The 19844-nt window shown below is 38.1% G+C and overlaps 1 protein-coding gene across 3 annotated transcripts in view; it reads left to right on the plus strand.

Annotated features, from left to right (window-relative positions):
• The window catches only part of ORC2 (origin recognition complex subunit 2), a 56099-nt gene extending 36462 nt beyond the window's left edge, over positions 1-19637 (plus strand). For 2 of the 3 annotated variants that reach the window (XM_066280833.1, XM_066280834.1), the window contains 7 exons: positions 603-735; positions 1558-1654; positions 5430-5576; positions 6162-6333; positions 13523-13584; positions 14643-14761; positions 17276-19637. In XM_066280833.1, coding sequence (XP_066136930.1) covers positions 603-735; positions 1558-1654; positions 5430-5576; positions 6162-6333; positions 13523-13584; positions 14643-14761; positions 17276-17359 — 814 coding nt within the window. In that variant the 3' untranslated portion in view covers positions 17360-19637. The remainder of the gene's footprint in view (positions 1-602; positions 736-1557; positions 1655-5429; positions 5577-6161; positions 6334-13522; positions 13585-14642; positions 14762-17275) is intronic. The other variant, XM_066280832.1, reaches the window with a different exon arrangement.
• Positions 19638-19844: the final 207 nt, after the last annotated feature.

The following is a 19844-nucleotide window of genomic DNA, read 5'->3' on the forward strand; positions in this document are numbered from 1 at the left end:
TGCTCTCCAGATCCTATTGATTGGACCTATAAAACTTTTTGACACCTTACATTTTTCTTCTTGACATCTAATTTTAGTCAGTTTTGTCCCTCCTTATCCAGTTCTCCCATTCAACCAGTGTAATCTTTCTAAAAAGATCATGTTACTTGCCTACTGAAAACCTTGGAGTTAACAATTGACTAGATACCAATAAGTGCTTATAGTCCTTGGAATAAAAGCTAATTAATGTCTTAGTTGACTTACCAAGAACTTTGTGACCTGGCCCCTGCTTACCTTTCCAATTTAATCTATCAATGAAAACTCTGCTTCAGCCTGTGAAACTTTGTAGTGCCTTGTACCTGCCATGTTGTCCTTTTACCTCCCTTCATCTGCCACTTGAAAGTAATGAGCTGGAGAGAAAGCTAATGAACTTGGAACTCTACCTTGATGTACAGACAATAAAATTGTGCTTTTACCTTGTACAAGATGGGAATCAGTATAGTTATTTAGCCATCCCAGTTCTTCTGTATTTTTCATAAGCTTAAGTTAAGGAAACTGGTATTATAAAATGGTCAATAAGAGGTACTGAACTTTAATTTCATGAATGCTATCTTTCCTAACAGCCTGGGGTTCAACATTGTGCTTTATGGTTTGGGTTCTAAGAGAGATTTACTAGAAAGGTTTCGAGTCACCATGCTGCAAGATTCCGTTCATATTGTCATCAATGGTTTCTTTCCTGGAATCAGTGTGAAATCAGTAAGTTTCAAAAAATGTTAAAAGGAACAACATCCTATCTCCTGCCAGTCTATATGCCTGTGTTAATGAGGATGCTACTTCTCATTTTGGAGTATTCAATTTTGTTTCTAGCCTTTCTGCTAGTAGAATTATTTAGTTTTTAAGATCATGTGCTTGGACTGAGAAGGTTTTAGCTATGAATCCCCATCTTTGAATTTCCTACTTTGTAACTGATAATGTATTAAATCGTAAGGAAAAGAGAGCTTTGTGTACTACATCAGATACTAACAGTACTTCTCTAAAGGACAGGATTATGGGGAGCTTCAATTTTCATTATGATTTTGTGTCACTTTGGTACTCTTAAAAAATAAAAATAAAAGTAATAATACTTTATGGTTTTATAATGTATTTATAGATCATTTTTACTCCAAATGCTCATATTTCTTCATTATTTGATAATATAAACCTCTGGGTGCTGAGTATTAACTGATGTAGTAGTCTTTTCTAAAGGTGTCTTTAATGTTTGTGTCCTGTTTCCTTTGATGAATCTGTAGTTTTCTAATGTTTCTCATATTCTTGGCTTTTGAGGGGATTTTTTGCATCCCTCTTATATTATCTTAACATCTTTGCTATTCTCTTTTTTTTAAAACATAACTTATGCAAAAATAAATATAAATATACTTAAAGTACCAATAGAATTTTTAAGAGTGATTTTTTTTCATATCTAGTGGGCATTCTAAATTTATTTTTAATTTATAAAAAAGGATTGACTTTCTAGTTCTATTTATCTTTTATGATAGAATTAGTTATAATTAATGTATCTCTTGCACATTTATGATGTAGATCCTGAATTCTATAACAGAAGAAGTCCTTGATCATACAGGTACTTTCCGCAATGTACTGGATCAGCTAGACTGGATAATAAACAAGTTCAAAGAAGGTAACATAAAGTAGATGCTCTAGTTTTAGGGTGAAGCTAAGCATACACTTTACTTATTTATGTATTGATACGCACTTTTCTTAATGCTGATTTAGCTTACTCTAAAATACCTTGTGGGTTTTTTTCTGTGAACTTACCTAGTTACCTAATAGGGAAGAACTACTCCTACCACCTTGAATTTGTATGCCTAAGCTTCTTATATCAGAGTAATTTTCAGGTTTTTATCCTCAGCACCCAGCCAACTTTGCTCCAGTGGAGCCTTGGCTATGGGCGGGGAAGAGAGAGACAGACAGACAGGAAGGAGAGGGGGTAGAATGGAGAAATAAATGGATGCTTCTGTGTGCCCTGACCTGGGATTGAACCCGGGACTTCCACACGCCATGCTGATGCTCTACCACTGAGCCAGCCGGCCAGGGCCTCATCCTCTCTTTATCTTGATTTCTGCAGTATTTGATGGTGTTGGCAGCTTCTTCCTCCAAATTCTTCCTTCATTGACTTAGGATATTTTACTTATGTCACTTTCCTGACTTCTTGATCAACAATATTCTAAGTCCCCCCCTTCCCTTTTTTGTGATAATAAGGGTTTTCTACATTAACTCTTAATGCTAAATGAAATATTTTTTTTGTCCTCTCCCTCCCGCCCCCTCTGTTTTTCCTTCACTTCCACCTTGCAATTCATCATGCACAGATTCACCTCCAATCCAATATGCATCTTGCCTTATATCCTATGCTTTATTAAAACTGCTTTCTTTATGATCTGATTCAAGTGCTAACCATTCCAGTTAAGTCTGTAATCACTCCAGTTGATTTCACTGGGGAACAAAATTTTTATTGCATCCACTAAAACACTTGTTCTTACCTAATCTGAGTGTGCTGATCTCAAATCTGACATTAGTTTTTCTCTGTAAGCTACAGTTTTTTTGCAATTCAAGATTTAGGTTTTCATCTTGTAAAATTTTCAACATTTAGTTTAACATAATGAAGTAGAATGTCTTCTTGGGCATCATCTTTGTGAAAATATAATTATATAATGCAGTAAATACACTAATACACTAAGATATGATTGCATCTGAATTTGTCTACAGTTTTGAAATAGAACATATTAAAATATTTATTTTAATTATAAAATCTGCGCAAAACTTATTTAAATTCTATTCAGGCAAAAATTTGCGTTTGTGTACTTGTTGAGGACAATCTCGTTTGATGCTCCAGCAGTCGTCTGCTCATCACTAACAGCTCCAAGATTTTCAGAAAACTTATCAAGATGACTGTTCAGGAAGTGAATCCTAACGCTCGTGTTACATCCAATGTCGCGGAAAGCCAACGGCATCCTTTGAACCAGAAGTTCATAGTTTTCTGTTTTGTTGCCAAGGAAGTTCTTTGTAACTGCCACAAAAGACTGCCATGCTGCTTTCTCCTCCTTATTCATTTTCCTGGAAAATTCTTCGTCATGTATGAGGGTTCGAATTTGAGGTCCATCGAATATACCTGCTTTTATTTTCTTGAAAGACAAGGCAGGAAAAGCAGAAATAATATGTTGAAAGCATTCACTTTCTCTATTCAAAGCCTGAACAAACTGCTTCATTAAGCCAAGTTTGATGTGAAGTGGGGGAAGAATGATCCTGTCTCGATTAACTACAGGTTCATTCACAATATTTTGCATCCCTACTTCCAGAGCTTCAGATTTCGGCCACTCCTTCTCTGTCCAGTGTTTCTCCTGAGCTCTGTTGTCCTAGCAGGAAATTGACCATTTTAAGACCACACAAATGATCCAGTTATGCTCCTCATAGTTCAGAAAGTCGAGGACAGCCTGACCTGTGGTGGCGCAGTGGATAAAGTGTCGACCTGGAAATGCTGAGGTCGCGGGTTTGAAACCCTGGGCTTGCCTGGTCAAGGCACATATGGGTGTTGATGCTTCCAGCTCCTCCCTCCTTCTCTCTCTCTGTTTCTCTCTCTCTCCCTCTCTCTCTCCTCTCTAAAAAAATGAATAAATAAAAAAAATTAAAAAAAAATTATTAAAAAAAAAAAAAAGAAAGTCGAGGACAATTTTTATGTCATTATAATCTTCTCGCAGATGAGTTGAATAACCAATTGGAACCACTGCATAAACATTACTGTTGTGTAGAAGAACACATTTCAGACTCCGTTTAGAGCTGTCAAGAAATAGCCGCCATTCTGTTGGACTGTAAGTGGTAACACCTAGCTGGTTGAGAAGACTACTGATACCATGACAGTAAACAAAGTGTTTGTCTTTGGAAAAAAAGTCCACAAAAATTTGTTCATCCTTCCTGTAATGGGATACTTCAGCTGACCAGTGAAATACATTCTTTTCTTGAAGCCTGGAGGCTAATAACTCAACTGCTTTCTTTGATAGGCCCAAATCTCTTCTTACTAAGTCATTCATGTTAACTAAACTGCTGAGGGGTCAATGACTGCTTGGCATCAGAAGAAGACCCTTCAGATTCTGCAACCATTTCCTCATGCATCTTATCAAAATACACTTGATCACCATGTTCACTTTCTTCATCCTTAGAAGAAATAAAACCATTGAAAACTGGAACAGGGAGTGTCTCAGAGTGTGGGATAGGTCGTATTGCTGAAGGAATATTAGGATATGCGATCATATGCCGTTTTTTCTTGCCGATGCCCTTTGTATGGATCAGACAGAAATAACAGTCACTGCTGTGGTCCTTAGGTTCACGCCAAACCATAGGAATACCAAAAGGCATTCCTTTACGTTTTCCTTTTGTCCAGTCACAAAGCATCTCCTCACAATTATGACACACAATATGAGGAGCCCAATTCTTGTCTTGATCGCCAAGGGGAACTTGAAAATAGGCAATCTATGCATGTATCACAAATGATGAAATATTGCGCCTTTGATGTTGACGTGTGTAACAGCCACATATATAATAGAAAGTCTCAGAACTATTCTTACATGTACGCCTACTCGAAGAAGCCATGATTCAATCTTAAAACAAAATAAGAGGGTGTTTGGCGGTGGCGCAGTGGGTAGAGCGTCGGACTGGGATGCCGAGGACCCAGGTTTGAGACCCCGAGGTCGCCAGTTTGAGCACTGGCTCATTTGGTTTAAGCAAAAGCTCGCCAGCTTGGACCCAAGGTCTCTGGCTCTAGCAAGGGGTTACTTGCTGAAGGCCCGTGGTCAAGGCACATAGGAGAAAGCAATCAGTGAACAACTAAGGTATTGCAACATGCAACAAAAAACTAATGATTGATGCTTCTCATCTCTCTGTTCCTGTCTTTCTGTCCCTGTCTAGCCCTTTTTCTGTCTCTGTAAAAAAAAAAAAAAAAAAATCCAACTACAATTATGTAAAAGTGATGTTTGTAAAACATTAATTGCCTTGTGGTTTGTCCAATCCAAGAATTGTTGCCCTTTTACTCCAATTTAAAAACCAATGCATGCCATTAACTGTAACAAAAAGAAATTAAAATTGCATAAAAACTAGAGCATGCAGCAAAAAACGAATTTCAGATTTGGAATCAGTGATGCAGAAATATATAGAAAAAGTTCTAAAACCTCATGCAACAGAAAATGAAAAAAAAAATTGTTCCCCAGTGTTTTCAATGAATTTTATGTTTTTTAAAGACTTTAATAATGTCTTGCTTTTTATGACTGACATATTTTCTAAGGTACATTGTGTATCCCTAAGCAGTAGTTATTTTATCCTTTGATATATTCTTTAATCCATATTGTGTGTGATAGGGACTTTACAAATATTTCATGAAAATAAAATTGAATTATCTTGCCTTTTAGATTCCTCTTTAGAACTGTTCCTTCTTATTCACAATTTGGATAGCCATATGTTGAGAGGAGACAAAAGCCAGCAAATTATTGCACAGTTGTCTTCTTTACATAACATATACCTTATTGCATCTATTGACCACATCAATGCTCCTCTCAGTAAGTTAAATATTACTATTTTTCTTTCTTAAGATATTAGACTTATAAAATTTTCTTAATGTCACATTTTTATTGTTTTTTAGTACAGGTTTCTTTTGCATCTTTAAAAACACAGTTTGCCAAAAATCAAGGTATTCTCAATCTGATTTAGAATATAATTCTTGTAAATAAAAATTCAGGTTCTAAAGGTGTTTTATATTCTAATATTTCATGAAAGAGAGACCCAACTGTTATTTGGTCTTTTCCTACTCTTTGTAGTATTGCAACATTCATTTTATGCAATTTAATTCAGAGGCTATAATAATCATAGTGAACAAAATGTTAAACTATTAAAACTTTTTAAAAGAATGCCTTGGTAGTGCTAATGTATTCTAACTTGTATTTAATATATACAAGTGATTCAAATGTTGATCGATAATGAAATTAGATTGTCAGGTACTGATTTGGAAATGGCAAAAATGGAAGTTTTCAGGATTCACTTTTTATTTAATGCTTTCTCAATTCTTTCCTAAAGTGTGATCTAGTAACATGATAATATGAAAATAATTAGTAATTTCCTTTTTTTTTTTTTATTGTGTGCTCTAGTGTGGGATCATGTAAAGCAGAGTCTTTTTAACTGGCTCTGGTATGAAACTACTACATATAGTCCTTACACTGAAGAAACCTCCTATGAGAATTCTCTTCTGGTTAAACAGTCTGGACCACTACCACTGAGTTCCCTAATTCATGTCTTCCGAAGTCTCACCCCTAATGCAAGGTAAGAATGAAAACTATAGTTTCTTATTTTAAAAAACTATATTTTAAAACATGTACTACTGGATTTTAATGGCAATACTAAAGTTCCTACTTAGTCTGAAGGATGAAGAGAAGAGTAGTAATAATAGTTGCTAGTACCAGATTATATAATGGACTATTTAGTAGTCTACCAATTTGCATAGTAATAAAGCAGGGGTACCAACATATTTTTTTCCTAATAGATTTTTATATTTCTGAGTAAGAGTATCTCGGTGGTCATTGTGGAGGAAAAGCAGAATTTTGATGGACTTTACTTAAATCTGATTATTATGTTTAATTATATATGAATATATATGATTCAAACACAGGTTCTTTTACATGAAATAGTTCATTTGATATTCATAACCACTCTAAAGTAGTTAGCAAAGGGCACAGAGATTTTGATTCCAATCCTCCTGACTCTAAAGCTCATGCTTTTCAAAATCTTTGAATAATGTGTCCAGTGATGCACTTTCAGTAGCCTAACCAAAAGTATATCTGAATTAATAAGATCTTAGATGAGCTGGATATAGCATAAGCCAACAAAAAAGTAAATTGTTTGAAAATTAACCTGTTGAAAAGGCTTTTATTAGCAGTTCCCTCTCTCAAAGCATAGAATTCCAGAACTATTTTTAACAAGATGAAGTATTGAAAAACAACAAATCTTATTGAGAATAGATCATTAAGATTTCAATAGATGAAGAGAAATGTGACCTTGGATAAGTGGACTGAGTATATAATGATAGCAGCAGTTCCTTCCAAGTTAGAAATGTATTAGATTTGTAAATTAATCAAGACGTAATTGACTTTTTTTTCTGCTTTAAATTAAGGAGAAATTTTTAAAAAATTAGACTTTTATTTAAAATGTAATAAGGGAATTTGTGGAATAGTCGCAGAGATGTAGATTACAGCACATGGAATACAGTCAGTAATATTGTGATAACTATGCGTGGGGCCAGGTGGGTATCTGAAGCAGGGGGATCACTCTACATCACATGATTTTCTAACCACTTTGCTGTACATCTGAAACTAACACAGAATAATATTGAACATACTCTATTTCTCCATGTATAAGATGCACCCTTTTTTGAAAAATTTGTGGTATAAAAACTAGTGTGTCTTGTACAGTGGTTGTAGATTTTTTTTTACTTGCATTTCCCACACTTTTGTGCTTGTTTTTGCACTCATTGTTGTAGATTTTTTTACTTGCATTTCCTGCTTTTTCGCACTTGTCTTGGCGCTCATTATTTTGCACTTGTTACTGGTATATTATAGTAGGTTACATTTTTCTGCATTCTGCCCAGAAATGGCTCAAAAGATTTTTGTACAGTGCTGAATTCAAGTTAAAAGTGATCCAGTTTGCTGAGGAACAGAAAAGAGGCGGAGAAGGGGTCAAAGAGTCCAGAGGGAAAGTGGGCAGAGGGAAAGGGGATGAGAGGAGGGGATCAAAGAAAGGAAAGGCATTAGTGAAAGTATATAAACACAACAGAGAGATAGAGGGCAGGATAGTAAATCATGGAGGAAAGGGAGGAAGGTGGTGGGGGGAGGGGGCAAAGGGGGTGTCAAGGAGAATAAGGGAGAGAGGGAGATATATTTGGGGGTACACTTGTAACTATATAAACACAACAAATTAAAATCAATTTAAAAATTAGAAAGAAAAGATAATGCAAATAAAGAAGTTCAGTTAAAAAAAAAAAAAGTGAGCCAGTTTGCAAAAGTGAATAGAAATTGTGCTGCTGAACATAAATTTGGCCCTCCTCCAACTGAGAAATCGGACTGACACTGGCTATGGGAATAAGAAACCCCACTAGAAGCACCACAGCAGAAGAAGGCCATGAGAGGCAAGTCAGCAAAATGGCCTGATTTAGAGAGGGAATTGAAGATAGTGATTGAGGAGCAGAGGGCAATTGGAATTCTTGTGTCCACAAAGATGGTTCAGCATGAGACAAGAAGAATTGCTGATGATAAAGAAGTTACTGATTTCAAAGGAGGACACAGTGGACGCTTCAGGTTCATGAAACGGGATGGACTCAGCATGCGTACATGCACCAGACTTACCCAAAAGATGCCTGAAAGTTATGAGCAGAAGGTCCTTAAATTTCATTGTTTTGTCATTCAATGTCAGAAGACACATCAGTTTGAGTTGGGACAGATTGCTAATACGGACGAAGTCCCCCTTCGATTTGATGTTCCAAGTAACAGAACTGTTGTTAAAGAAGGGGGTGAAAACTCTAACTGTGAATACAAGTGGACGTGAAAAGAGCCATTATATAGTTGTTCTGGCTTGTGCTGACAGAACCAAGCTGCCTCCTATGCTGATTTTCAAACACAAACACAGTGCCAACAGAGGACATTCCTTGAGTGATTGTCTGCACTCATGACAAGGGTTGGATGGATCAGGATGGGATGAAGATCTGTTTTGAGAATGTTTGGAGAAGACCAGATGGTCTCTTACGCAAACCTACCCTATTGGTGCTTGATCAGTTCAGGGTACACATAACAAAAACACAAAGAAGATTGCTGCAGAGCTAAAAACAAAACAAAACTTGCTGTCATATCTGGAGGCTTGACGTTCCAGCTCCAACCACTTGGTATCGGTATTAACAAACCCTTCAAAGCTGCCATAAGAGACGAATGGAACCAATGGATGAAGTCTTCTGGGGACAATTTGACACTGGCAGGAAGAGTGAAGAAACCAACTATAGGAGAAGTTTGTACCTGGGTGAAAATATCCTGGGATAATATCAAGATTGAGTTCGTTGTCAAGTCATTTAAGAAGTGTGAACAGACACTTCTCCCAGGAAGAAATACAAATGGCCAACAGATATATGAAAAGATGCTCATCTTCTTTAGCTATTATAGGAGTGCAAATCAAAACTACAATGAGATACCACCTCACGCCTGTTAGATTATCAACAAGACAGGTAATAACAAGTGTTGGAGAGGCTGTGGAGAAAAAGGAACCCTCATCCACTGTTGGTGGGAATGTAAAGCAGTACAACCATTATAGAAGAAAGTATGGCGGTTCCTCAAAAGACTAAAAATAGAACTACCTTATGACCCAGCAATCCCTCTACTGGGTATATACCCCCAAAACTCAGAAACATTGATACGTAAAGACACATGCAGCCTCATGTTCATTGCAGCATTGTTCACAGTGACCAAGACATGGAAACAACCAAAAAGCCCAATAGATGATTGGATAAAGAAGATGTGGTACATATATACTATGGAATACTACTCAGCCATAAGAAATGATGACATCGGATCATTTACAACAACATGGATGGACCTTGATAACATTATACGGAGTGGAATAAGTAAATCAGAAAAAACTAGGAACTGTATGATTCCATACATAGATGGGACATAAAAATGAAACTAAGAGACATGGACAAGAGTGTGGTGGTTACGGGGGGGGGGGGGGGGGGGGGGAGCACAAAGAAAACCAGATAGAAGGTGACGATAAACAATTTGACTTTGGGTGATGTATATGCAACATAATTAAGTGTCAAAATAACCTGGAGATGTTGTCTCTAAATATATGTACCCTGATTTATTAATGTCACCCCATTAAAATTAATAAAAAAAAAACTCCACAAAAAAAGTGTGGCATTTCAAATGCCATAGATGGAACTGAGGACAAGGCAATATATGAAGAGTGATTCATCATCAGACACAGATGAGGACAAGCTAATGGATGAAAGTTTTGACAGTGAGGAGTTGTATGAACTTTATGATGAATAAAACTTGAGTTCAATAACTTTATGTAATACATTTTTTTTTCAGATTTTGGGCCCCAAAATTATGGTGCATCTTATACATGGGGAAATATAGTAAACTGTAATTGAAAAATAATTTGAAAAAGAGCAATGAGGAGATATTTCTGTACAAGATGATAGAATATTTTTACATTTTAGTTCATTTTCTCTCATGCCAAACACACTGCGTAATAGATTAAATATAAAATAACAAAGAATAAAAATATACAGCCTGACTCAAAAATATGAATATCTCAGTGGAATAAAATCAGAGCAGTGAGATAATTGAAGCCACCGCCGTGCTATGTTCTGGATCTAGAAGCAGCCTTGGCAGCTAGGAGTCTGACTTACATGGGGTAACAGTAGTGTGACAATATCATTTATTGTCCATACCCAGAAATTCTTGTTCAGGACAGATATTAAACTGGACAGACTAGTAGGTGTAAAAATAAAAAACATAGCTTGACCAGGTGGTGGCGCAGTGGATAGAGCATTGGACTGGGATGCGGAAGGACCCAGGTTTGAGACCCCAAGGTCGCCAGCTTGAGCGCGGGCTCATCTGGCTTGAGCAAAGAGCTCACCAGCTTGGACCCAAGGTCGCTGGCTCAAGCAGGGGGTTACTCGGTCTGCTGAAGGCCCGCGGTCAAGGCACACGTGAGAAAGCAACCAATGAACAACTAAGAAGTCGCAACGCGCAACGAGAAACTGATGATTGATGCTTCTCATCTCTCTCTGTCCCTGTCTATCTCTGCCTCTGTTTAAAAAAAAAAAAAAAAAAAGTAAAAATAAACATGTAAAACAATACTGTATAATATTTAAATATATATGTATATATAGGCAAAAGTAGGCTTACCATTGTGAGTACGTGAAACAATTTTTGTATTGTGTTATTTTTCATGTGAACAACTCTAAACATCGTTTTGCACACCCCTATATATGTGGGTATGTGTGTGTATGTGTCCATTTATATATATAGGAATAAAATTTTTAGATATAGGTAGATAGGAAAAATTCTTAATGTAGGATAGCAGTGACCCTAGAAAAGAAGAAAGGGAATAGATAAGAGACAGGGTACACAGAAATTTTCAAATAGACCTTGGGGTATTTTTTGCCAGTAATTTCTTTTTCATTTATCAGTTTCTCTTCGCTTTTTAAAAAACATTTTGTTTTGAAATAATTACAGAATCACAGGAGGCTACAAAAAATGTACAGGGAGTCCCAGCACCTCTTTCCCAACTAGCCCTCATGCCAGCGTCTCATACCACAGTGCAGTGTTAAAACCAACAAACTGACGGTGGCACGACCCCTGGAGCGTAGTTAGATTTCACCACTGGTACATGCACTCATTCGTGTATTTGAGAGTGTATGTGTGTGTTTAGTTCTGCAGGTTGTCACAGGTGTAACTTTGCATAACTACCACCACAGTGAGGATACTCAACTGTATCATCACCATAAGTCTCCCTCATATAACCCTCAAATGCTAATGAGTTCTGTTACTTTAAAAGATGTTTTTATACACTTGAAAATAAGAGTGCCTGACTAGGCAGTGGCATAGTAGATGGAGCGTCAACCTGGGATACTGAGGACCCAGGTTTGAAACCCTGAGGTCACTGGGTTGAGCACGGGCTCAGCAGCTTTAGTGTGGGGTCGCCAGCTTGAGTGTAAGATCATAGACATGACCCTTTGGTCGTTGGCTTGAGCAAGGGGTCCCTGGCTCAGGTGGATCCTCCTGGTCAGGGCATGTATGAGAAAGCAATCAATGAACAACTAAAAGTGCCACAACCACAAGTTGATGCTTCTCATCTCTCTCCCTTCCTGTCTTGTCTGTCCATATCTGTCCCTCTGTCTCTCTTGCTAAATAAATAAATAAAATTAACATTGTATTAACATTGAAATAGGTATTAAATGAGTAAAAATTTTTTATACTTTATTTATAGAGAGAGGAAGGAATAAAGAGGAGAGAGAGAGACCAATTTTTTCTTCCACTTATTTATGCATTCATTGGTTGATTCTTGTATGTGCTCAAACCAGGGAGCAAACCCAAATATTGACATATCTGGACGATACTCTAACCAGCTGAGCTACCCAGTCAGGGCCTTTGATCATAATTTTTTATGGAATTAGGAACAAAAAAGTCTTCATTCAATTTTATTATTATGCTTACTGCTAATGGACTTTTGCAAGTTGCTATATATGAAGCTGGGGATCCATACAATATAAGCACTCACAACGTTAAATGACACTGCTCTAAAGCAAATATATTTTAATTTGGCATACTTAAATGTGTGCTAGTCTTCAACACTTTTTAAAAACTATATTTAAACTACTTTGAAATTTTGGTTCATTCTGCAAACTCCAATGTCATTTAGTCTTGGTATACTTGGTGTAAATGTGATTGATCAAAAATTTTAACCAAAATTTAGCTGTGGATTCAGTAGCGGAGCAGTTGACCCTTGAACGACATGGGTTTTAAATAAATATGTATTTAGCCCTTTGTATCCCCTTATTTCATGTCCATGAATTCAATCAGCTACAGGTCAAAAATAGCGTTGTCAGACCATGCTCTGGCAGATGCAGAGAAGCAACTCTGTATATTGTTCTACACCATTTCATATAAGAGCCTGGAGCATCCTTGGAGTGTGGTATCCACAGGGTGTCTTGGAACCAATCTCCCAAAGATACCAAGGGACAACTGGGAGTCAAACTTATTCTTGGATTTTCAACTACATGGGGTGTCGGTACCTTTAACTAACCCCCTCAATTGTTCAAGGGTCAACTGTACTTGATTATAAAGTGGTCATTCAGATAATCCAAAATATGCTTATAGTAATTATTTTCTAGATTATCATAAAAATGAAAATGCTGAGGTTTAAATTTTTTGTTATACCCAAAGATTCCTGGAAATCTTAATTTGTAACACTGCTTCCAACCCCATAATTCCACTTGGTTCAGTCTGATGGAAATAATTCAAAATCAGTAAGTGAAAAAGTGAAGTGTAAAATGGTTTAGATACTATATATACATGCATGAATTTATGTGTCCACCCTGCCTCGTTCCACAAAGATTTTAGAAAGCAGCATACACAAATATTGTCTCCACATCAAACGTTAGTGGTTGTTATTTCAGGGCTATGGGATTGATATTTTCCTTGTTAGATTTTATTTTATATTCCAAATTTTCTATATTGGACTAATCTATTGACTAAAAAATAGCCATATATTTTCCTTAAAAGGAAGTAAAAAAGCTTTTCCTTTTTAAGTAGACCAGTGTATAATGTTCTTGGAGAAAGGAATAGAAGCTAATACAGACAAGCCAAGTATTTCACATCTTCTTAATGTAATTTACTACTAGTTGTTATCGTTTGATGTTAACGTTCTGGATTTGAATTCGTTTTTGGTTTTTTTTCCTTAGGGGGATTTTCAGGCTGCTAATAAAGTATCAGCTGGATAACCAGGATAACCCTTCTTACATTGGTATTCAATATTTATGGTATTAAGTTGTGTGTCTTTTGTTTCACCCCATAAATTCTTTTTTCTGGAATCTAATAATAGCATTGCAGTTTTTCTCAGCAATGAATAAATGGTTTTCTCTGTGCTCAGTGTGTCTGCCACATGCCAAATATTCTAATAGCTCTACAGGTGCACTGCTGAACAGGCTGTTTGCCAATTTTTTTTTTTTTTTGTATTTTTCTGAAGCTGGAAACGGGGAGAGACAGTCAGTCAGACAGACTCCCGCATGCGCCCTACCGGGATCCACCTGGCACGCCCACCAGGGGCGATGCTCTGCCCACCAGGGGGCAATGCTCTGCCCCTCCGGGGGTCGCTCTGCCGCGACCAGAGCCACTCTAGCACCTGGGGCAGAGGTCAAGGAGCCATCCTGAGCGCCTGGGCCATCTTTGCTCCAATGGAGCCTTGGCTGCGGGAGGGGAAGAGACAGAGAGGAAGGAGGGGGGGTGGAGAAGCAAATGGGCGCTTCTCCTATGTGCCCCGGCCGGGAATCGAACCCGGGTTCCCCGCACGCCAGGCCGACACTCTACCGCTGAGCCAACCGGCCAGGGCCTGTTTGCCCATATTAATTGAAAGTAAACCCAGCTTGCTTTTTAAATTTCTCACGCTAACTATGGATGCGTGTCTTCCATTTTACATATATTTCATGCATTGGGCATCTTATATTTCCTTCCCTTTGAGTACAGATAATATGTTAACATAAACATTTTCATAATCATTCAGCTCTCATGACTTACTAGTTCCCTTTTTAGAAGTCAACTTTATTCACTGTATTTAAAACTGCCCACAGGGTTATGTAATTCTTAGTTACAATTGACTATCTTCAACCAATCAGTTTTGTTTAAAAAATTTAAGGCACAGTAATTTTGCTTCTTCCAGAGGCACTTTTTTTTAAAATTTATACTTAATGACTGCTTTGCAATACTGTGGCCACAGCACTTCCTTTCTGTTCTTTCGTATAGATATCCATTTATGGGGTCATGCCTTAAATGCTAACTTATATTCACGTCTTTTGAACTCTATAGGACTTTCTTTTCAAGATTTTTACCAGCAGTGTCGGGAGACATTCCTTGTCAATAGTGATCTGACCCTTCGGGCCCAGTTAACTGAATTTAGGGACCACAAGCTTATAAGAACAAAGAAGGTAAGACTTTGCTATTACAGAATTATATTCCAGGAATAGGATATCTTGTTTATTAAGGATACATATGCCTTTGACTGAGATCTGATTATGAAACATAGGTTCTATGATAGATCACATGGATCCATTTAGGCAGTGTATCATTTGAGTTCTGTGGAGAGAGAAAAGGTAGAACTACACTGTTTTAGAGCAGAGCACAAAACCCAAGTGTTCTAGTCTAGAGTAACAGGCCATTAGAAATAAGAGTCAAATAATTGTTTCCTTCTTCCTCTCTTTCCTCTACCCCATTTATTGATCTGGTCTGGTTTTACTGAGCACTATTAGGATATAGTAATAAGCAAAACCCTCTTCTCCTAGAGCTTTAAGTCCAGTGGAGGACATGGACATGTTGAGTAATCTCACACGTGTACAATTTTATCGGATAAATCCTGTGATTAGAAGGCACATGGTTCTGATAGAGCATATTAAAACTGTTGGATTTAACTTAATTATGGATATCAGAAACCACTGAACTGAGATCTGAAGGAAGACTAGGTGATCACTAGTCAGACAGGGAAGGGAAGAACATTCTAGGCAGGAACAACATATAAAGGGACATTGGAACAAAAAGAAGGCCAGCATAACACAAGATAATCCTGAAAGGATAGTAATATAAGGGCTAGACCATGTGCAACTTTTAGGCCAGGGAAAAGAACTTAATCTTTATTCAAAGATAATAGAAGACATTATAAATAAAGTGTTCTGACTGGTGTCAGAGTGGAATAGGGATTGCCAAAACTGTGCACAGAGATCAGCAAGGAGGGTGGTCGCAGTCTGGGTGAGAGGATGGCGAACAGGAAAAAGGGCTGGATTCGGGATACACTTAGGAGGCAAGATTAACAAGGATTGATGATAGATGGGACAGTCTTGGGAAAGTGTCAGAAGTAATCCTAGTTTCTGCCTTGGATAACTAGAGAGATGGTGGGATCACTGGATGAGAAAATGGAAGAATAACAATTGGGGGAACATCCTAAGTTCATGGTCTTAGTATGTTTGGACTTACTTTGTTTGAGGTTCCTTTGAGATTTCATGTGGAGATATCAACTAGGGAGTTGGATTCCTGGGACGAAGACCAGAGGAAAGATCTGGGCTAGAGATAGAAGGTTGTGATCCCTACATACTTAGTGTGTAATTGAAACCAACCATTGGTGCAGCTACCTAGAGAGAAGGGGTAGTGAGATTAGAGAGCCAGGAACTAAGCCCAGAGGTGTGACACTTAATGGCCAAGTAAAAGAAAAGCCTGCAAGGTGAGAGAAACAGCCAGAGTCAGGAAAACCAGACAGAGAAAGCATGCTTTAAGAAAAAAAGATTGTCAAATTAAAAAATGATAACTGCCAATACAACAATAGCTATTTTGTATGAATGAAACAAAGTTATACTTTTTTAAAATCAGATTGGCAAAAAATATGAATTTTGGTGTGCCACAGGATTTTAGTAGTTTTTGTGTGCCATGAGGTGAAAAAGGTTGAAAAAGCTCTTGGTGACTTGATAATGGTGGCAGTGTGACTGGGTTTAGAGCAGGGGTCTCAAACTCAACTCAGCATGTGGGCCGCAGAGCAAGATCACAGCCATTCGGCGGGCCGCACTAGGTCTACAAAAGGCAACTGTTACGCAACACTTTTCTCACTGCAGTTGAAAACAAAAAAAAAATCAGTACAACAAGCACAATCGTACATGCAGTTTACTCAGTGTCACAAAACGACCAGAAACTGTAGTTCGCATCACAACTGCTGTTAACTAAGCTAATATCTAGCTAGGATGCTAGAGAAATGAAAAATACAAGTAGGCCCCTAGGCTTACTTAATTTTATCCAAAATATTTTGAACTTTGTGGATTAGTTTGTGGGCCGCACAAAATTGTTCGGCGGGCTGCATGCAGCCCGTAGTCCGCGAGTTTGAGACCCCTGGTTTAGAGGGAAATGAGGAAGTGGAGACCACTGTGATAAGACTAGACTTCTGGAAAGGTGCAGGTTAGGTGACAGTTGGAAAAGAATGAGTCCAGTGACGGTTTGTTGTTTTTTTTTCTTTTTTAAATTTTTATTCATTTTAGAGAGGAGGGAGGGAGAGAGAGAGAGAGAGAGAGAATATCCATTTTTATTGGTGAGAGAGAGAGAGGAAAGAGATAGAACAGGGGAAGGAGCAGGAAGCATCAACTCCCATATGTGCCTTGACCAGGCAAGCCCAGGGTTTTGAACCGGCGACTTCAGCATTGCAGGTCGACGCTTTATCCACTGCGCCACCACAGGTCAGGCGGTTTTGTTTTTTAATTCATTTTAGAGAGCAGGGAGAGAGAAGGGGGGAGGATCAGGAAGCATCAGCTCCCATATGTGCCTTGACCAGGCATTTAAGTCGAGATGTGTGGCATTTTCCTTTAACCTTTATGCTTCCATATTTATATAAATTAAATCCATACATATGATAGGATTCAAATCTATCCCTTACAAATGACTGACATTCAGGGTATTCTTACATCTTTTAGGGAACTGATGGAGTGGAATATTTATTAATTCCTATTGACAGTGGAACGTTGACTGATTTCCTGGAAGAAGAGGATGAGTCTTGAAGTTACCCTTTATTTTACTCTTGGTATTTTGTGGAAGGTGGTTGTACTCCAGCTGCCACTCCTGCAGTCTAAAGTGTTGTGTTTACATCCACCATCAGACCTTTTTCCCATTGTACAGGATTTAGAATCGGGAGGGGGGAATTAGAATCGTGATTAGTCTGGCTGGTGTACCATCTGTAGTACTGCTATTCATTGGTCCTCAAGTTGGAGAAAATGTGCCTTTCGTTCATTACCTCTCTGGAGATTCTTGCTGGAATAAACAGTGCGCTCAGGGACTATTTGGAACTGGATGTATTTGAATTCTTTTATACCAGAAATGATATTACTCCTAATTTTTTTAGGGCCTTTTAACACTCCTGGAGCTGACTGTTTGCAAAAGTGCTTGTTGCAGAGTGTGTAAGGACAAAAACACTGATACCATAAAATCTGCTTTATTTGTTGTTCTGTATGTCAGAACTGGTAAGTGAAATGGAGAAGGCAGCTTACCTCTTACTGTTTCTGAAATGGCTTAACAAAAGTTGTAAAACTGGGGGAAAGTAGGTGATCCAGCTTTCTCCTTTCAGATTTAGTCCACATTATGGAGAGGAAGCGGGGAAAGGAATGACACTATTCAGTTGTGATAGTGGGAAAAGCCTAACAAGTATATGGCATATATACCCCGCCTAGAAATCACATGAAAAATAATAAAACATGATATTCTGAACAGTTAACATTTGTGCCATCACCTTTATGATCCAGGTGAGAAACCAGGCTAGAGAAATACACTTCTGAATTACATATTAGTCATTATTTTCAAGACAACAGAAAATAAAATTTTATTCTTGTGTACCATCTGATTTTTCTTATCTTGAACAGTATGCAGGTGAGTAGCATATTAATAGCTGACTTTAGATTAATCTTGATTTCTCTATTATATATATCTAAGACATTTAAAATTTTTTCTTACAGTGACAATTTCAAGCCTCCTAAATATTTACACAATATTAACCTTGGCCACTGTAGTCAGCTTAGTCGTCACAATACTCCATGAAATACTTCATTCTTGGAAATGAAATTCTTTATTAATATATTCACTGTAATAAAGTATGTACTGCATCAGCATTTGAACTCATTTTTTATCTTGTAAATGTCTTTCATGAAAATATTTCCAAAAATGCTCAGAATTATTTTTCCAGAATTTTGAGATCATTTCTTTGTGGCATATACCATATTTCCCCATGTATAAGACGTTCCCATGTATAAGATGCACCTTAATTTGGGGGCTCGATATTTAAAAAAAAATTATTACATAAAGTTATTGAGCTCAAGTTTTATTCATCATAAAATTCATACAACTTCTCATCACTGTCAAAACTCCCATCCATTATCTTGTCCTAATCTGTGCCTGATGAGGAATCCCTGTGTTCGTTTTATTGCCTTGTCCTCAGTTCCATCTATGGCTTTTAAAATGCCGCAACCACTGTATAAGACACACCCAATTTTTAGATCCCAACATTTTTGGAAAAGGTTGCATCTTATACATGTGGAAATATGGTAATTTTATGTTAAATCCATGTATTAAGGGTTTGATTTTAAATATAATTACTAATCAAAATATTTAAGAATTTATACATGATTGACTAAAAAATTTTTTAAATTACACCAAAGTTATAATCAATGAAAAGTGGTTTGTTTGGTTTTTTTTCCATTTTTCCGAAGCTGGAAACAGGGAGGCAGTCAGACAGACTCACGCATGCACCCTGCCGGGATCCACCCAGCACGCCCACCAGGGGGCGATGCTCTGCCCCTCTGGGGGGTCGCTCTGTCGTATCCTGAGCCATTCTAGCGCCTGAGGCAGAGGCCACAGAGCCATCCTCCAATGGAACCTAGGCTGCAGGAGGGGAAGAAAGACAGAGGAAGGAGAGGGGGAGGGGTGGAGAAGCAGATGGGCGCTTCTCCTGTGTGCCCTGGCCGGGAATCAAACCTGGGACTCCTGCACACCAGGCCGACGCTCTACCGCTGAGCCAACCGGCCAGGGCTGAAAAGTGGTTTCTTTTCCATTCCTCGATCCAGTCCCTTAAGCAGCCATTGAGAATAATCTAGAGGTAGTTTATGCATATATAAGGGTTGCCTATTTTTTCCTTTTAAAAACAAACGGTAGAACATGATACTTGCTGGTTTGCACCTTGCTTTTTTTCCCCTTAATATATCTAGTTTATAACGTATTAAAAAAGTATACAATTTTTTTTTTTTTTTTTTGCATTTTTCTGAAGCTGGAAACGGAGAGACAGTCAGACAGACTCCCGCATGCGCCCAACCGGGATCCACCCGGCACGCCCACCATGGGGCGATGCTCTGCCCATCCTGAGCGTCGCCATGTTGGGACCAGAGCCACTCTAGCGCCTGGGGCAGAGGCCACAGAGCCATCCCCAGCGCCCGGGCCATCTTTGCTCCAATGGAGCCTTGGCTGCGGGAGGGGAAGAGAGAGACAGAGAGGAAGGCGCGG

Source organism: Saccopteryx bilineata, chromosome 5, assembly GCF_036850765.1.
Source record: "Saccopteryx bilineata isolate mSacBil1 chromosome 5, mSacBil1_pri_phased_curated, whole genome shotgun sequence".
In the NCBI taxonomy this organism is placed as follows: domain Eukaryota; kingdom Metazoa; phylum Chordata; class Mammalia; order Chiroptera; family Emballonuridae; genus Saccopteryx; species Saccopteryx bilineata.